At 54.3% G+C, this 17868-nt stretch overlaps 1 protein-coding gene across 1 annotated transcript; it reads right to left on the bottom strand.

The window, feature by feature from the left end:
- Positions 1–2302: 2302 nt before the first annotated feature.
- Positions 2303–7750, bottom strand: LOC119847411 (kelch-like protein 1). The gene is made up of 4 exons (XM_038382194.1): positions 7687–7750; positions 7150–7228; positions 5757–5952; positions 2303–3823 (listed from the first exon to the last, which is right to left on the bottom strand). Exons 1-4 carry the CDS (start codon positions 7748–7750, stop codon positions 2303–2305), a joined length of 1860 nt encoding a protein of 619 aa, XP_038238122.1.
- Positions 7751–17868: the final 10118 nt, after the last annotated feature.

The raw sequence follows: 17868 nt of genomic DNA, 5'->3' as shown, positions 1-17868 counted from the left end.
GGACTGCTCACCTCCTCCCATACTGTGTTGCCCAGTGCAGCAGTCTGGGAGCTGACCTTGTCTGTGACGACCGAGGCAAAAAAAAGCATTGAGTACTTCAGCTTTTTCCACTGACCTTCTTGTTGTTGCTAACATACTTGTAGAAACCCTTTCTTGTTACCCTTCACTTCCCTTGCTAGCTGCAACTCCAGTTGTGCTTTGGCCTTCCTGATTACACCCTTGCATGCTCTAGCAATATTTTTATATTCCTCCCTAGTCATCTGTCCAAATTTTCACTTCTTGTAAGCTCCCGTTTTGTGTTTAAGCTCACCGAAGATTTCACTGTTAAACCAAGCTGGTCGCCTGCCATATTTGCTGTTCTTTCTGCACTTCGAATGGTTTGTTCCTGCGCCCTCAATAAGGCTTCTTTAAAATACAGCCAGCTCTCCTGGACTCCTTTCCCCATCATATTAGCTTCCCAGGGGATCCAGCCAATCAGTTCCCTAAGGGAGTCTAAGTCTGCTTTTCTGAAGTCCAGGGTCCGTATTTTGCTACTCTCCTTTCTTACTTTTGTGAGGATCCTGAACTCAACCATCTCATGGTCACTGCTGCCTAGGTTGCCACCCACTTCTACTTCCCCTACCAATTCTTCCCTGTTTGTAAGCAGTAGGTCAAGAGGGGCACGGCCCCTAGTTGGTTCCTCCAGCACTTGCATCAGGAAGTTGTCCCCAGCACTCTCCAAAAACTTCCTGGATTGTCTGTACAGTGCTGTATTGCTCTCCCAGCAGATGTCAGGGTGATTGAAGTCCCCCATTAGAACCAGGGCCTATGATCTGGAAACTTCAGTTAGTTGTCTGAAGAAAGCCTCGTCTATCTCGTGCTTGGATGTTGGAATTATCCCAGAAGCCAAGCGCCCCAAAGCCAGGGAACTCCATTACAATTTTAAATGGAAAAGAAATACAAAGATGGACATACACAGTTAAGGCCTTCAAACCCTCTTAACTCTGCCCTGGAATGGCATCAGGAGGGAAAAATAGAACATGTCTTTAAACATCAGTGTCTAATCTAATATGGGACAAGAGGCAGCAGACATGGCTGGACAGTTATTGCAAACAGTGGGGGGTTCCTGCTACGAGGGGGATTTTTCCAATCTGACATCTACAGTGCCCCCGTGAGGAGCAGTGAATGGGGCGTAGATGGGGTTAGAGGAGGAGAAAGAGTTCTATTTACAGGTCCATGCAAATCACTGGTCATCAATCCTTGGGAAATTAATGCAGCGTTTAATCACCCCAACTGCCTTTGAAAGCAAACATCTTTATTTAATAGAATGAATTTATAACTAGAGCTGGACAAAATTTCTGAGAGATCATTTTCACCAAAAAATGCAGTCTGGGGTCAACAAAAGTGTTTGCAAATTCGGGTTGAATTTGGTGACTAGTTTCAGCCGAAAGAGAAATAAAAATAAAGAGTCATGGAGTTAATTTTGAAACAATGGTTTGAAACAATGTTTCGTTCAGCCATTTAGCTGGATTTATTTTTTTTAAGTGCCCCTTTTAAAAAAGGTATAAAAACCACAACCTGGAAAAAACCAAACAAACATTTCTGTTTCCGGTTGACTTGAGGCATTTTCCCTGGATTTTTCACTTGGCTCATTGCCTAGTCGATGCGTCGCTCAGTTCCCTTTCTAACAGATGCTGAGATTCGGCCGAGAGCTCAACCCCCCCGGACTCTTGGAAGTTATCCAGAAAAGAGGAGGGACTGCGTGTGAAGAAGGAAGCCAGAACATCTGCCATGGCAGGGGCATGCCCAGGGGCCGAGCAAGAGAATCCCTTTCTGGAGCTGTAGAGGGAAAACGTACGGGACTAGTGCAAAGGATGTGCAAAGAGCAGCCCAGGCTAGACAGGGACGGCGGAGCCCTGTTCTTGCCCTAAGAGAGTCTGACTGCGTGGGAAGGATTCAAATTTAATAAATAAAACTTTGTTTGGTTTAAACCTCCTTTGTCTTCACCTGCATTGCAGAGCAGAAAAGCAGCCAGCCGAAAACATGGCCTGATCATCCCGAGGAAAGGGCTGGATAACGTCTCGGGACACGACATCCCCATGGGTGACAGGAGCAGGTGCTGCCTCGTGGGCTGAACGATGGGGATGAGCGGGAACCAAACTGAAGTCGAGAGCCTCCTCAAACCAGCGTCCCCATCTGAGTTCTGGGGAGCTGGTCCAGTCCCCTGGAGAGCCCCCAGACAAGACTCTCCCCAGTGTTGCTCCGCTGGGATGTGCTTAGCCCAGGTGCCCTGTGATCCCCCTTTGATAGGTGTCAATGGCTGTCAGGCCAGGGGGCTCGCCAGGTCTAAACCCGGTGCTGCGCTGGGGCACATGAGGCCTCCTTGCCCACTGACGGGAGGTGGAGCCATTGCAGAGGTTCTGTAGGGGAGCTGCTTTCGGCCCATTGTCCCACCTGCCACCAGGGCTGTGGGCTGCCCCTGGAAAAGTGCCCGGAGGCGTCTGCGGGGCACCTGCAGTGTCACACAGCCAAACCAGCCCACGCGCTCCCTGGCGGCAGGGCCTTCCTGGCACGGGGTCCAGGCGGTGGCGCTGGGCTCCCAGTAGTACACGGTGTTTAGCCAACAGGCTGAGTCCTTGCCGCCCACCACGTAGACCCTTCCCCGCCAGCAGACGGCCCCAGCAGACTCGATGGCTCGGGGAAGCGCCGGGATGGCCACCTCCTGCCTCACTTTGCCATCCTCACCCAGGAAGAAGCATGCCCGGGAGGCCTTGAAGTTTCCCAGGCAGGAAGCCCCATCTCGCTCCTCCCCATGGGCTTCGTCCCTGCAGCCCCCCACGACACAGATCCCGCCAGCCTTGGCGGCAGCGCCTGCATGGCACAGCCCCACGCCCAGCGGCACCTGAGCCCAGCTGTCCGAGTGGACGTGGTAGATGAGCAGCCCTCGGTGGGTGGCCAGGGCCCCTGCCACATGCTTCTTCCCACCTATCAGGTAGAGCTTGTTGTGGAGCGCGGCTGAGGCGAAGCAGCTGAGAGGAAAGGGCAGGCGGGAGGCGGGAGCCCATTGCTTCTGCTCCAGGTCAAAGGTCTGTGCTGAATCCAGCTTGCCTGCTGCCTCGGTGCAGCCCCCCACGGCGTAGAGCCGCCGGCTGCAGACCAGGAAGCCATGGGGATCCAGGGGCCAGGACATGGAGGGGAGCGGTGCCCAGTGCCCAGAGCAGGCGTCGTATTCGTGCAGGCTGGTTGAAAAGCAGCCGTCTGGGCCGCAGCCCCCAGCCACAGAGAGCTTGTCGCCCAGGGCGGCGAAACTGGGGAACTGCACCGGAACCGAGCCCAACAGCATCCCCCACCTCTCCGTGCGGGGCTCAGAACAGACCAGGGGAGAATCCAAGTCCTCGCCCGCGGCATGGCCCCTCCGCACCCGCCGCCCCACGCACACAATCACCTCCTTGTACATGCCCCGCCGGAGGCCCCCACTCTCCTGCAGCCTCCCCTCCCCAGCCAGTTCCTTCAGCTCCAGCCGCGCAGCCCCAGAGAGCTCTGCAATGTCCGCCTGCACCTCAGCCAGCTCCTTGGGGGTCAGCAGGGCCAGGCGGACGTGCCCCAGCAATTCTGGGAGCAGTGGCAGGCGCTCGGCAGGGTCAGCCCGCACCCAGCACCCCATAAACCCATAGACAGACAGTTCGGAAGCCACCGCAAGGCCGTCTGAGGCGATGATGCCGATCAAGGTCTCGGGGTCCAGGCGCAGGAAGGCGTCGTGTTTGCAGAGGGACCAGAAGTGCAGGCTGACGTAGCGCCCAGCCGCGCGAAGCAGAGCCAGATGCTGGTGGGCGTGAGACAGTGCCTACAGCCGGAGGCAGGTCTCCAGGGAAATGGTCTCCGTGAGGAACCTGGCCAGGAGAGCCAAGGGGACATAGGCGCTGACTCAATGGGCGGCCAGGGACTGGAGCACCCAGGGGAAAACCTAGTGGGTGCTCAGTGCTCACCGGCCACCTGCCGAGCAGATGTTTGGCAGAGGGTGGGAGGAGGGGGTAGAGCAGGGGCAGGAAGAAGCAGGGCGAGGGCAGGCCCTTGGGGAAGGGAAGGAGTGGGGATGGGGCTTCGGGATGGAGCGGGGGTGGAGCATCACCCCGCTAGAAGAAAGTCGGTGTCTGCGTAAGGGGCCACCTGTCACGGGAAGCCCCGGGCAGAGTCCACCTCTCGCTCGAGTTAGTATTTTCTTTAACCTGGCCAGGCTGCTCAGCAGAGCTGCAATGCAGTGAGGGCCCTTCCGTCGGCCCAGGCCCTCAGAAGCCCGCCCCGGGGTCCATCTCTCTCTACGCCAGAAACAGAATGCTCCGGGTGCAAAGTCAAGCACTCCCAAGTTAGGAAATGCCAGAATTCAGGTGGCCCGTGAAACCTCAATTCTACCTCCTTGCGCCTCAGCGTCAGGAGAGTCACTAATCGCTCCCTGGGGCAGGTGCAAACTGAGATTTGCAGTCTTAGAAGGTGCCCAAATGTGGGCAGATTTTCCCAAGGCTCAGCCCTGAGCCTAGGCAAGCTCCCTGTAAAACTGCAAGTCCCCGCTCCAGGCAGGCAGAGCTTTCCTGTGGAATGGTTTGAGAGCTTTAAACTTATCACATCCCAAGGCAGATGGCTGGCCTGGGACATCTCAGCCCAAAGGGTTAAAGTCCGGTAAAGTTATAAACAGCTGAAAACTAGGGGCTTATAATGAAAAGGGTTGGGGGACCAAAGCTCCAGGGGGTGCTCCCATCTCTGCCTGTAGAACCAGGGCACTCTGGGGCTGTTAGGACAAGACCCTGTGCTGCGCGTCTGTGCTGAAACACAGGGGCACTCGTTCATTTTGACATTCCCTTTTTATCCACAGACCACAAGAGCGGCCAGACTGGGTCAGACCAATGGTCCATCTAGCCCAGTGTCCTGTCTCTGACAGTGGCTTGTGCCAGGTGCCCCAGTGGAAATGAACAAACCAGGGCAATTATCGAGTGATCCATCTCCTGTCGTCCAGTCCCAGGTTCTGTCAGTCAGAGGTTTAGGGACACCCAGAGCATGGGGTTGTGCCCCTGGCCATCTTGGCTAATAGCCATCAATGGCCCTATCCGTCATGAACTTATCTCATGCTTTTTTGACCCCAGTTATGCTTTTGGCCCTCACAACATCCCCTGGCAGTGAGTTCCACAGGATGACTGGGTGTTGGCGACAGAATTACTTCCTTGTGTTTGTTTTAAACCTGCTGCATTTGCCCCGGCACTGCAGGATACCTCCCCCACCCTGGCTGCCTGAGCCCACTCCTAGCTGTAAGAGCAGGATGAGTCTCCATGGGGGCAGGTTGTGGGCTGTCCCACTCAGAGCTGGGATGAGCCCCCCACCCCTTTCCCCAGAGGCTGGCAAAGCACTGCTGATGAGAGGGCTCCGCCAGGGGAGCTAGAAGTCGGTGGCCGGGGCTTCCCAGGTGACTGGGGTCCCAGTCTGGAACCCGCAAAGGGCCTGATTCTCAGAGGGCATATTCCGAGCCAGGCCCCTTCGAGGTGTGTCAAGCGGGGCCCCAGAATCTTTGGGGAGTCTTGGCCCACGGTCCCGTTGATCCTGTTTCCAGCTCCCCAAGGCCCCAGCTGTGCGGCTGCAGAGACCCTTCGTGCTGATGTGGCAGGTTCATGGAACTGATTGCGGCCTGGCTCTAGTGTGTTTCGTAGTAGCCAAGGAATACATCCAGCCCCTCGCCATAGATCCCCCCGACCCCACCCTCTGTCACTGTAGGTCCTGTGTCACCTGCCAACCATCTCCAGGAGTTGGAGGATCTGGAGCCTGCTGGCCATGACGAACAGCTCCTGGGTGCGCTCCTCCATGTACAGATACCGCAGGATGCTCTGGAGGACAGAGGGCGACACATCCTGCAGCTGAACCTCCCCATCCCGGGACTCCACGGAGGCCATCCGGTCCCGTAAGTAAGGGCTGACCGAGCCCAACACCAGCCTGCAGGGAGAGAGGCAAGGGCTACTCCACCAGCTCCTGGCATGGCACCATCCAGAGCCTCCGTGTGCTGGTCACCGCACATGCCAGCGGGCATGGTGTCCCCCGGAGAGCCTGCAATCCCACCGGGGCAGCCAGGGTGTGGCTGTGGGACAGGGATAAAGGGCCAGCTAGTGCTTAGTGTGATGGGTTCAAACCATCTCACAAAAATACACCAACGTCCCCTTATCTCCCCAACCGCAGCGCCTTGATCAGGGCTGTGATCCCGATGCACTCCTGGCCCAGACAGCACTGGGAGGGCCCTATGGAGTCATTCTGGGAGCGGCATCCCATACAGCGGATCGGGACCAGTCTCAGCTAATGTCACTGTTTGAATGGGGCATAGTCAAAGGAAAGCCCAGGGGCTGTGGAGAGCGGGGCGGCTCTCCCCTCACTGTCACTGCCCAGCACTGTACTGCAAGGAGCCATGTTCTCTGGGGAGATGTCCAAAGCCCTGACTGGGAGTGGGTTCCACAGGCACCAGCAAGCAGGAACCAGCTTTACTCTCTGACCCCAGTGCAGTTTGTGGCACAGCAGATGGGGGGGAAACACTCCACATTTTCCCTTGTAAATGGGGCAGATCTCACCAGCAGAGAGCCAGAATTCCTGGGGCCCCACAGGGCCAGCATGGCACGTAGAATATCAGGGTTGGAAGGGACCTCAGGAGGTATCTAGTCCAACCCCCTGCTCAAAGCAGGACCAATCTCCAATTTTTGCCCCAGATCCCTAAATGGCCCCCTCAAGGATTGAACTCACAACCCTGGGTTTAGCAGGCCAATGCTCAAACCACTGAGCTATCCCTCCCCCCCTTTTCAGAAGCAAAATTTTGCTTTAAAAGCTAAAGCCCCTTGTCTGCCTTGCACAGATATCACAGATCCCAGGGATCAGAAGGAACATTTTAGCCAAAGACAGAGACAATCTGCTATAGCAGGACTTTGTGCTTGGCACCCATCAGCTGCTGCCCTCCACCCCAGAGGTGGCTGCATTTCAGCTCCAGGTGAAGCAATCCCTGCAGAACCCTTGGGCCCTCCCATGCTGCTCTGGGCTCTCTGCACCAGGCCAGGCAGTCTCACCTTCCCAGGCAAAGAGCCTCTGCTGCCCCACAGCTGACACGGGGTGTCTGGTCTTTCTAGCAAGGGGGAGTGTAGAGCAGAAACCTACCTGTGAGAGGGGAAGCACCGTCCTGCAGCCACCAAGGCAACATCGCAGAGCTGCTGGGCCTGGTACAGCTCCTGGAAACCTGCAGGGATGGGGAGACAGAGCCCAGGCTCCTGTTAGACCTGGGGGGCGGGAAGCAGGGAGACAGCGCCATCAATGGGGTGGGGGCGTTGTCTCAGGGAGAGGGATGGATGGTGCTGTCACCATCCCAGAGGAGCCAGGGGTGGTTGTTCCCGTCCAAAAGGCCATGTGTGTGATGAGTTTGGGAGGCCAGGCCAGGAGAGGGTCACGTGGCTCATGCTGGTCCTCTCCTGTGTCTAGCAGAGCCCTCCAGACTCCAGGGCCACCAGCCGAGCTCCGGCACCAGGTCCAGGGGAGAAACAACGCCTGGAAATGCTGTTCCCCTCCCAGCAGCTCCCGGGGCGCTGGTCGCAGCTCCAGCCTCTCCCCTGCTATGAAGGAGCCCACGGAGTGCTCCTGCAATGCTCCAGAGCAGGGACCCATCCCCTTTCCCATCTCCCTGGACAGCAGCCGACCTACCCTGCCGCATGCAGCGCCCCAGGGACACAGGCGTCGCTCTGGGGTCGGCCTCGGGCTTGGCCATCGGGAATCCAGGATCCTAGCCACGGAACCAGGCTTCAGAGTTTCCAGGAAGGAGATCAGCCTCGGGGGGACCCTCCGAATCGGGGCCAATCCTGCAGGAGCGTCCAGTCACCCTGCCTGGCCCCAGGACAGACAGCTCCTTCGACACCCCCCCGAGGGCAGGTGAACATGGCAGCAGGTGCCCTCAATATCCCCCCTCCTTCCTCTGTCCCATCAACACGCTCCCCGCGCCCGCCCATGGGCTCAGCCCCCGCGTCTCCCCAGGGATCCTGCAGGGTAACGGGCAGCTCCTTTGATTCAGGATCGGACGCCAACTCGCTTAGCAACCAGCCTGGTCCTGGGCCTTGCTCAGGTCAATCCCCGGCTACACAACACTGTTGTCCAGTTGCCGCCAAGACCCGGCGCCCTCACTCAGGTGTTGGTGAGGGGCAGTGCCCGAGCAGAGTCAGGTGCTCTGGGTTTGGCCACGGGGCACTGGCGTCTGTGCCCACATCGCCCCTCGGGGCCACTCGAGTGATTGATTCTGGAGGTTGGGATGAATTTGCCGGGCACCTGCCACCTGTTCCCTTTGCACCCACGCTTGCGCCATCCCTGCTCGCTGGCACGAGGGCGTTGGGAGCCTGGACTGAATTCGCTTTCCGATGCTCCTCCCACATCCTGCGGCAGGCGGGTGGCGTGTGCCCATGTGCAGCGTGGCGGCAGGCTCTGCGACTCCGCCGGGGGCAGGGACATTCCCAAAGCTGGTGACCCTGCACCCTGTCTGGGCCCCTGCGTCAGGAATGGGGGTGACAGGTGCTAGGCCTGACACACCACCTGACCCCAGCCCTCACCCAGCACCTGCAATCGCCTATTGCTGCTGGGCCCCTGCACCACCTCCCTCTAGTGCAGGAGGGGACGTAACTGCCCGTCGCAGGCAGGTTCCCACTGCCCCCAATGGAGCCCCCAGCCTCACACTGCCTGGGTAGCTCTTAAAGCAACAGGGCCTCTGCCCTGACCCCCCACTGAGATCACCAGGCACTGCCCGACCATCACAAGAGATGCCCCTTCACCATACAGCCTGGACAGACACGGCAGAGAGAAGCGGGGAGCATGGTCACCCCCTTTCCTCAGAGCCCTCAGTGAAAGGGATTGGAGGCCCTGAGGAGGGGATTGCTGCAGGGTGGGGTGGCCCCAGGGCTCAGGCCCCCGCAACTCTATGCACCTACTGCTCCCCCCAGGAGGGCTTTTAATTCATGTTATCCCCCAGACATGGGTCCATGGCCACACACCAGCCACTGGGTTGGAGCAGTCGGGGGGGGGGGTTGGGGAGGCAGCTCCAGCCCAGCAGATGCCCTGCCCCCGAGGAGGAGGAGAGCAAGGAGAGTGTGGCAGAGGGGGAGAAAGAGGGGAGATGCCTCCCCTACTATGCCCAGTGCAGGGGCATGAGGGGAGCTGACCCCCACCCATAGCAGGCCTAAATGATATCAAGTTAGTTTGACAGGTTCTATTTACTATAAACCCCTGCTGATTGGCATTGATTATATCACCCTCCTTTGGTTCTTGATTAACCAAGTCCTGCATCAGCTGCTCCATTATCTTGCTCGGGATCAATGTCAGGCTGTGTCAGGGTTCCCTCCGCATTCTGAACTCTGGGGTACAGACGTGGGGACCTGCATGAAAGACCCCCTAAGCTTAATTCTATCACCTTAGGTTAAAAACTTCCCCAAGGCACAAATTCTTCCTTCTCCTTGGATTGTATCGCTGCCACCACCAAGTGAGTTAGACAAAGATTCAGGAAAAGGACCACTTGGAATTCCTGTTTCCCCAAAATATCCTCCCAAGTTTCTTCACCCCCTTTCCTGGGGAGGCTTGAGAATAATATACCAACCAAATAGGTAAACAAGGTGAGCACTGACCAGACCCTTGGGTTTTTAGGACACTAAAAACCAATCAGATTCTTAAAAACAGAACTTTATTGTAAAGAAAAAAGTAAAAGAAGCACCTCTGTAAAATCAGGATGGAAGATAATTTTATAGGGTAATAAGAATTAAAACACAGAGGGTTCCCCTCTAGGCAAAACTTTAAAGTTACAAAAAACAGGAATAAATCTCCCTCTTAGCATAGGGAAAATTCACATGCTGAAACAAAAGATAATCTAACGCCTTTCCTTGTAATTACTTACAATTTGTAATCTTAGATGCTTATTTCAGGTAGGATTTTAGGAGTTGTGTTTTTCCTGCCCTGGTCTCTTTTTGTCCCGGAGAGAGCAACAAAAGACCACACAAACAAAACTTCCCCCCCACAGATTTGAAAGGATCTTCTTCCCTTATTGGTCCTTTTGGTCAGGTGCCAGCCAGGTTATTTGAGCTTTGTAACCCCTTACAGGTAAAGGAGGGATTTTATGCTACCCTTAGCTATATGTTTATGACAGGCTGACAGGCCTATAATTACCCAGGTCACCCCATTTGCCCTTTCTAAATATTGGCACAAGATCCACTTTCTTCCAATCTCCTGGAACTTCCCAGTGCTCCAAGACTCACTGCAAATCCACATTACTGGTCCAGGGAGCTCCTCAGTCAGTTCTTTTAAATCTCTTGAATGTAAGTTATCTGGACCTTTTGATTTAAAAATGCCTATTTCGAGTAGCTACTGTTTAACACCCTCCAGAGATACGAGTGGAATGATGGACTGTATCATCTGTTCCCCCCTCCCAATACAGAACAGAAACATTGATTGAACATGAAGTCTGCCTTTTCTGCATTATTATTGATATTTCTCCCAGGTTCTCTCAATATTCCCCACCTCTTTCCCCTGTCTCACCATCTCACTCACCACTCCCTGCTCCCCTCCCCGCGAGTGGCTCAGTCCAGGGGTTGCAGCCACCTGGCCTAAAATCACACTTGGTTTTGCTAAACAAGAGCCAAGAATCCCAAGCCTGCATGAGCTTCAGGTACCACAAAATTACAAAGCTGTTTGCTTCGTCAATATCTAGGTACAAAACTTCAAAGTTCAGTTCTGATTTTAGAAGTTTATTGGCAGGAGACACCTGTTGCACCATCTGTGTGGGAATTAAATATTATAAATAAAACCCTGCCTTCTAGGTTGGCTTTTTTTAGATCCACAGCATCACCAGAACCTTGAACAGCGCTGCATGATAATTATAGAACAAATATGGTTTCAACTCCATCCTTAATAGCATGTTTTAATGAGAAGGTTAAGAGGTGACTTAAGTAGGTGGGAAGAGAAATTGTGATAGCGAAGGCTGTTTAATCTGCAAGACAAAGATATAATGAGATCCAATGGCTGGAAGCAAAAGCAAAACAAATTCAGATTAGGAATAAAGCCCTTTTTTAAAGCGAGGGTAATTACAGAACAACTTCCCAAGGGGTGTAATTCTCCATCACTTGTAATGTTAAAGTCAGGGTTGGGCTCCACTTCAACCCGAAGTTAAGGACTTGGTACAGGAATAAAGGTGAAATCCTACAGACTGCCCCGCAGTAGGTCAAATTAGATGGCCATATACTCCCTTCCGGTGTTCGAATCTATGAAAAATACTATGAAAATCAGCTGTCGCGAGACTCACAGGACCACAGGGGATGGCAGTGTGACATCCCCAGCAGTCATGGGCAGGGCTGGAACTAGCCCCCTGCCCCAGAGGCAGATTGTTCCAAGAGAGTTGTAAAGCCAGGCACCAGCATTGGGTAGGGCGGTAGCAGCCAGGGGTTATTGCTGTTCTTTGACTGCAAAGGAGTGAGGGGCCATTGGAGACCTCTGGGTCAGCCAGGCCCTGTCCGACTGATCTCAGCCCCAGCCCCCCAGCTTTGAGTTCTGCGTTTTGAGGCAGTAACAGTTCATGAGGAGGCCTGGATTTGCTACCTTAACACCAGAGCTGCTGCTGCCACAGCTCTGCAGGGACAGACCTCTCCTGGACAAGGGCCAGTCTCACCCAGTTGGGTTTGTAACAATGGTTATTTGCACACGTCCCATTAACGCCAATGTCACAACTGCCCCCCAGCCAAGGGCTCAGCCTGGGAGCCGAGTCAGGCCTGTGGCATCGGTGGAGGCCCCTTCTGGGGCTTTAATCAGGATTTACCTGGGATTGCTCCAACAAAAGCTCTGTCCAGCCAGCCAGCTGCTGTCCTTTGGAGTCAACCCAGCAGGGAAGGCCTGATCCCCCCACAGCAGGGGAGGGCCCTTATATAGCAGCGTTAGGAGGTGGAGTTGGGAGGAAAGGGAAGGAATCACCTGAGGGGGCAGAGCTGCAACAGGCTCATGATGGGACCTGGCTGGGGGGGAGCTTGGACTCCAGAGGTAGCAGTGGGGGGAGGCCCAGCGTCAGGCTCTGCAGACTCATCACATCACTCGCACTCGAGCCCCGTGTGCAAAGATCTCTCCGCAGCCCCGAGAGCAAGGAGCCCCTTTTCTTGTAACTGGAAGCAGAGATGCTGGAGCGTCTGAGCATGGGAGGCAGGGCACCGCGCAGGGCAGATCCGGCCCCAGGCCACGTGTCCCGTCCTCGCCGGAGGGCCGCTCTCACAGTGGCTGCCTCACCAGCCCAACCTGAACTGTGCCAGGAACGCCCTTGCCCCCTCATGGACACACATGACCCTATGCTCACGCAGCTGCAAGCTCTGTGCTCTGAGCTCCCCCAGCAAGAGCCGCCCACCTTGGGTGACGCCACCCCTTTCCTTCCCGCTCCACTTCTTCACTCTCCTTTATAAGTGCAGAGTGGGCCCCTTCCTCCCCTATTAGGGGAGTCTGTCTGTCCGTCCTGGTTGGGAAGGGCAGAGCCTGTATCCGAAGGAGACCGTCTCGCAGGTAGGAGTTGGCCTAGGGTGCCCCAGAGATTTCCCCCAGCCCTGCAAAAATGGCCTCTCTGCGGGATGGTCTGTGTCAATTATTTGATAGGTGTTTTTGCATAGAGACATAAACCGCAGCTTCTGGTCAATACAATCTGGCCCCAAGCCGGGTGGTGGGTGGCAGGGTAGAACTGGTCTCTCCCCTTGCTGCTGCCTGCTCTGACTGCCATGGTCAGGGAACCAGTGCGATGGGAGCCGGGAAGGCTACCCGCTCAGCAGCGGCCCCCATAGCTAACAGAATGCTCGGAAGGAACCAGTCGGAAAGGGACAGATAAGACAGTAAATATCATAATGCCAGGGATGGCAGGTTTGTATAATTTCTGGGGGTGCCCAGAACGGATCCAAGTCCTGCCTCCGCCACACCTGCCTAAGGCTCTGGGAAGGAGTTTGGGTGTGGGCTCTAGGAGGGAATTTGGGTGCTGGGTGCAGGCTCTAGGCTGGGACAGGGGGTTGGGGTGCAGGAGGGGATTTGGGATGCTGGGTGCGGGAGGGAGTTTGGGTACTGGGTGCGGGTTCTGGGAGGCGGTTTGGGTGCTGGGTGCAGGCTCTGGGAGGGGGTTTGGGTGCTGGGTGCGGGCTCTGGGCTGAGACAGAGGGTTGGCGTGTGCAGGGGGTGTGCGGAGCATGGGGCTGGGCCATGGATGAGGAGTTTGGGGTGCAGTAGGCAGGCTGCTCTGGGGCTGGAGTGGGGGGCCAGAGAGGACGACTCCCCCCCAGCCCTCTCCCTGCCAGCAGCAGAGAGCTCCGAGGGGGAAGGGGGCATCTCCCAGGTTACTGGGTGGGGGCTCGAGCCGGTTCTGTGTTGAATCAATGGAAAGGAACCCCTAGATACTGAACCCGGCCCTGGCTGCTGCTGGCTCCACCCTGCAGAAGGGTTACACATATGAGGAGAGATTAGAAAGACTGGGGCTGTTCAGTTTGGGAAAGAGACGACTAAGAGGGGGTATGACGGAGGTCTATAAAATCATGCCTGGGGTGAAGAATGTGACTAGGGAAGTGTCATGTCCTCCTTCACATACCATGAGAACTGGGAAATTATTAGGCAGAGGGTTTAAAACAAAGAGAAGGAAGTACATCTCCACGCAATGCACAGTCAACCTGTGAAACTCAATGCCAGGGGATGGTCAAAAGTATAACTGGGTTCAAAAAAACATGAGATAAGTTCCTAAGGACAGGTCCATCGATGGCTATTCGCCAAGATGCTCATGGATGCAACCTCATGCTCTGGGTGTCCTCAAGCCTCTGACTGCCAGACACTGGGACTGGACAACAGGGGATGGATCACTCACTAATTGCCCTGTTTTGTTCATTCCCTCTGAAGTATCTGGCACTGGCTACTGTCAGAAGACGGGACACTGGGCTAGCTGGACCATTGGTCTGACCCAGTCTGGCCACTGTTATGTTCTTAAGTAATTGCTGGCCATTCCCATGGCCCTGCTGTATGCTTGAGCTCTTGGCTGGCCTGGGGGATGTGACAGTACTGCCAAGCACATGCACTTGGGGATGCTGGAAGCTTGGCAGTCCTGGGTCACACCCAGTGGAATCCACTGTTTGGGATGGGTTGACTGGGATGGACCAGACTGAGAATGCCCACACAGGGCAGCTGTGTATCTTGGGCGAAGGTCCCGAATATGAAGCCATTCACTCTGCCTATGGCTCAGATCCCTGTGCTGACACAGAAGGGGTCAGAGTGGCTGGGGCTGGCATTCTCCAGGATATCAGCTTTGATGTCTCTTTGAGACAGGATCCAGCCCCTGCATCTGTAACAGCCAAGGATTTGAATCCAGGGAGCTGAGGCTGAGGATACCGGGTAGTGTCAGGCTGGCGGGGAGGGGACAATTTTTCCCCTGGCTGGTACCTAAAAGAAGAGCTGCTAAGCTGAAGCTCAAGACACCTGACACACCAGAGCCCCAGAGATATGGCCCGGTTAAGATCATACGCTGAAGGGATCACCCCCTATTCTAACCCCAGGATACCCCAGGCTGTGACAGGACCATTAACACATGGTGGGATGTGGGCTCGCAGCCCTACCACTAGCTGGCAGACAAGAGAGAGGAGGCTGTGGCAGGACCCTATCCCAGTTTGAAAACCAAAGGTTTTGGGGTGGCAATAGGACACAGGGCCTCATAAAAGCTCTCCATGTGTCCCCTGTGAGTGTCATCACTGGCAGACCAGACCTAAGGGAGGATGTGCAGCTGCTCTGAACTGTGTATTGTAAACTGGAATTGTAACTGCAAAGGTGCTGAGGAAATCTTGAAAGGGCCTGATATAACAACTGCCAAGGGAATGGGAAAGATGCTGTGGCATCTATGGGTAACATTGGTGGGTTTGAACTTCTCCTGGTCACTGGCTAAAGTGACCCTGCTCAGTTCAGTCTCAAAGGGGAGAGAGCTGCGAGAAAGTGGGATATTTTCAGAATATTTTGTATGAATATTGTGTGTGCCTCGGTTTCCCCTATGTGTTGCATGATTAACTAGGGGTGTAGGAGGGAGGTGTTTTCTTTGCAGAAGAAACCAGAGGTCCAGGTAGGGCCTGGGCCCAGACAATGGCCAGGGGATTTGTTACTTTGAAACTGACGACTCTGGCCCTCTGCAAGAAACCAACCAGTTTGAGCAGCTAGAGAACAAAGAACAAGTCAGGAGGCGACCAGGTGACCCTGTTTGCCCAGGAAGAGGAAGAAAAGGCTGAGCAGGAGCCGGGGGTGACGACGTATGGGCTATTGGCTGCTGGAGACACACTTCTGGACTGGGGGAAAAAAGAGGGGTCTGAGTACACCTGTACTCTGGACCCACCAGATGGACTTTGCTGTAACTTTTCCATTCTCTGTGTTAACCATTATCAGGGGCTACATGGAGGAACAGATCAGTCTGGGACAACCTCTGCAGGGTGAGGCCAGCAGAACAAGCCCAGAGCTGCTGATCCTGGAGCTGCTGCTGCGGCTGTTTGCTGGCAGGAACCGGGGGGCAAAATCCGTAACAAATTCTCTGATTCCATTTGCTACGGGGAGCCTGGAGCCTCCAGCTGGATGCAGTGCCAGGCAACCCTCCAATGGCCTGCTGGGACATATTCAGCCAGGCATGCAACTGTACATTTTGCATGCAAAATAGTGTCCTCTGCACAGCGTGACCTCACATTTCCCATCCATGTGAGGTCGTGCTGTGCAGAGATGTCCCAATGGGGTGCAATCCAGAGCAGCGAGGATTGCGTCACTGCCTGCCCTACAACCCTGGGTGCCTTAAATTGCTCTGCTGGTGCAGCGCCCTGTCTGGATGCTCCCAGTCAGCAGACAAGCATGCACCGAGTGTCTGGGTGATAAGTAAACTGGGCCCAGCAACTCTGATACCAGCAGCCTGCTAGTTGCACCCCAGCCGCACTCTGGTATCCACGAGCTTTTTGGTTATACCTGGCAAGGTGACCCCAGCACCGTCTAGTCCCGAATGTTCCCCAAACCCTGTGCTCTACAATGCCCAGCCCTCTGCTGGACTAATCAGAGGAATAATTTGTTTTGTTTGCTCCTCTAAAGAGACAAAGTGCACAACTTAGCACTGGAACTGGAGTTCTCCATCATTCGGTTCAAACCCAGCACTGGGCTGCTTTAGATTAAAAATAAGACAGGGTGTGAAGCAAGTTCAGGTATGAAGGACAGAGTTAGAAATGGTCACGAGCACCATAAAAGTAAAAAACACTTTCTAGAGACTAAGACATAACAAAACCACAGTCCTGGTTCAAGGTAAGATTCTTACCACATCTCCAGCAAGATGGCTGATCACCCTCACAAAGTGCTTAGTACCTTTGTTGTCTGAGGTGAAAGATAACTTGTGGGGGTTTGCCCCTCTCTTTTAGGGTCCAGGGAAGCTTTGGAATGGATTCTTCGGAAGGTTACCCCTACACAAGAGTAAAGTTCATTCAAGCTGTGAGGAAGGAGACTTGGTTTGATGGTCTCCGGGTGAAGGAAGTTCCAGACTGATTTCTTTCTCGCTGGTGTTTGCTAAAATGCAAAATGATTTGTTCCTGTAGTCTCCCTCCGCTGCCATGAAGTTGACTGGTGATCTCCTCCCCTTGTTAGCTTGATGGTTTTGTTTCCCTTTTATGTAAATGCATTCTCATTGCCTTTTAATGTATCTTGAAAGGTATCTTAAAGGGGGCAGAAGCAGAACCATATTTCTTTGTCTAGGGTGGGGTAACTTCAGAACTTCCTTTTGGACCCCAGTTTCAATAGTGAAACTTGAGTCCTGCTTAGCTCTACCTTAACCAATCGTTATACTAACCAATCCTAACACAGTGTAACAAAATTCTCTAACCAGTCCTACCCCACCACCTTAATTCATTTACACCTAGCAAAATTAATTGTGTAACAGACAGAAACAATCAAAGAACCAGACAGAGACCATACAGACAAACAATAGGGAAGTGGGGACTATAAACACAAAACAATAAAGAAATGAGAATTTCACAACCACAACTATAAGTGATTGCTTGCCAGACAGGATGCTATCAAACTAAGTTTTCTTTAACCGTCTTAAGATCTGTTTCTTTACCTGGTGATAGTGGGGGCCATTAGGACGGGGTCTCCTTCTTAACAGCCTGATATTACATTGTTTTAATGCAATTTAGATGGAATGTGAGGTTGTGACTTCCTGCTTCTCAGCTAATGGCTGCTGCTCTTGTAAACTGGCTGCAGACGAAGGCCTTACAATATGGCTACAGGAAAAGGCCTTATGCTTCCAAGTTTTCTATTGATTTTCTTATGTGATACCTTTTAGATACAGGTTCTGACATTAAGTTGGGGTACACTGAACTGGTCAGGCTAGTTGAAACTCACTAGCCAATAGCAATGAGCCCAATGCCCTCTTGCATTAGGATCCTGGTAGGGTCACAAGAGGGCGCCATGTTGTTCGTGCATTGAGGGGCCGGACAGAATCGTCCTGCGGGCATGAGCAGTCCTGGAGCGTGCAATGCATGCCTTGCATACGATATCATCCCTGTTGTAGTTGAGGGCTCCGACCCAGCTGGGGACACTGACAGGTTTGGATGTGTGGCAGCGTGCAGAACCCAAAAGCACATCCCCTCCCCTCTCCAAAGGCCGCCTGTAGCTGTTGTGGCTCCCAAAGTGGCAGAGAGCTTGCTGCGCTCCAGCAACACTCGCAGCCAGCACTGAAACGCCTTCCTAGAGATAATCCCTTCCTGGAGAAAATATCTGCCCTTCCTACCATGGGCCTGTTCCCCTGGGAGCCAGAAGCTGCATTTGAAAGGGAGAAACAGCCCAGTGCATCAGCCAAGG

This window comes from Dermochelys coriacea, chromosome 23 (assembly GCF_009764565.3).
Source record: "Dermochelys coriacea isolate rDerCor1 chromosome 23, rDerCor1.pri.v4, whole genome shotgun sequence".
NCBI lineage: Eukaryota > Metazoa > Chordata > Testudines > Dermochelyidae > Dermochelys > Dermochelys coriacea.
The sequence above is the reverse complement of the archived record's forward strand: the minus strand, read 5'-3'. Positions and strand labels throughout refer to the sequence as shown.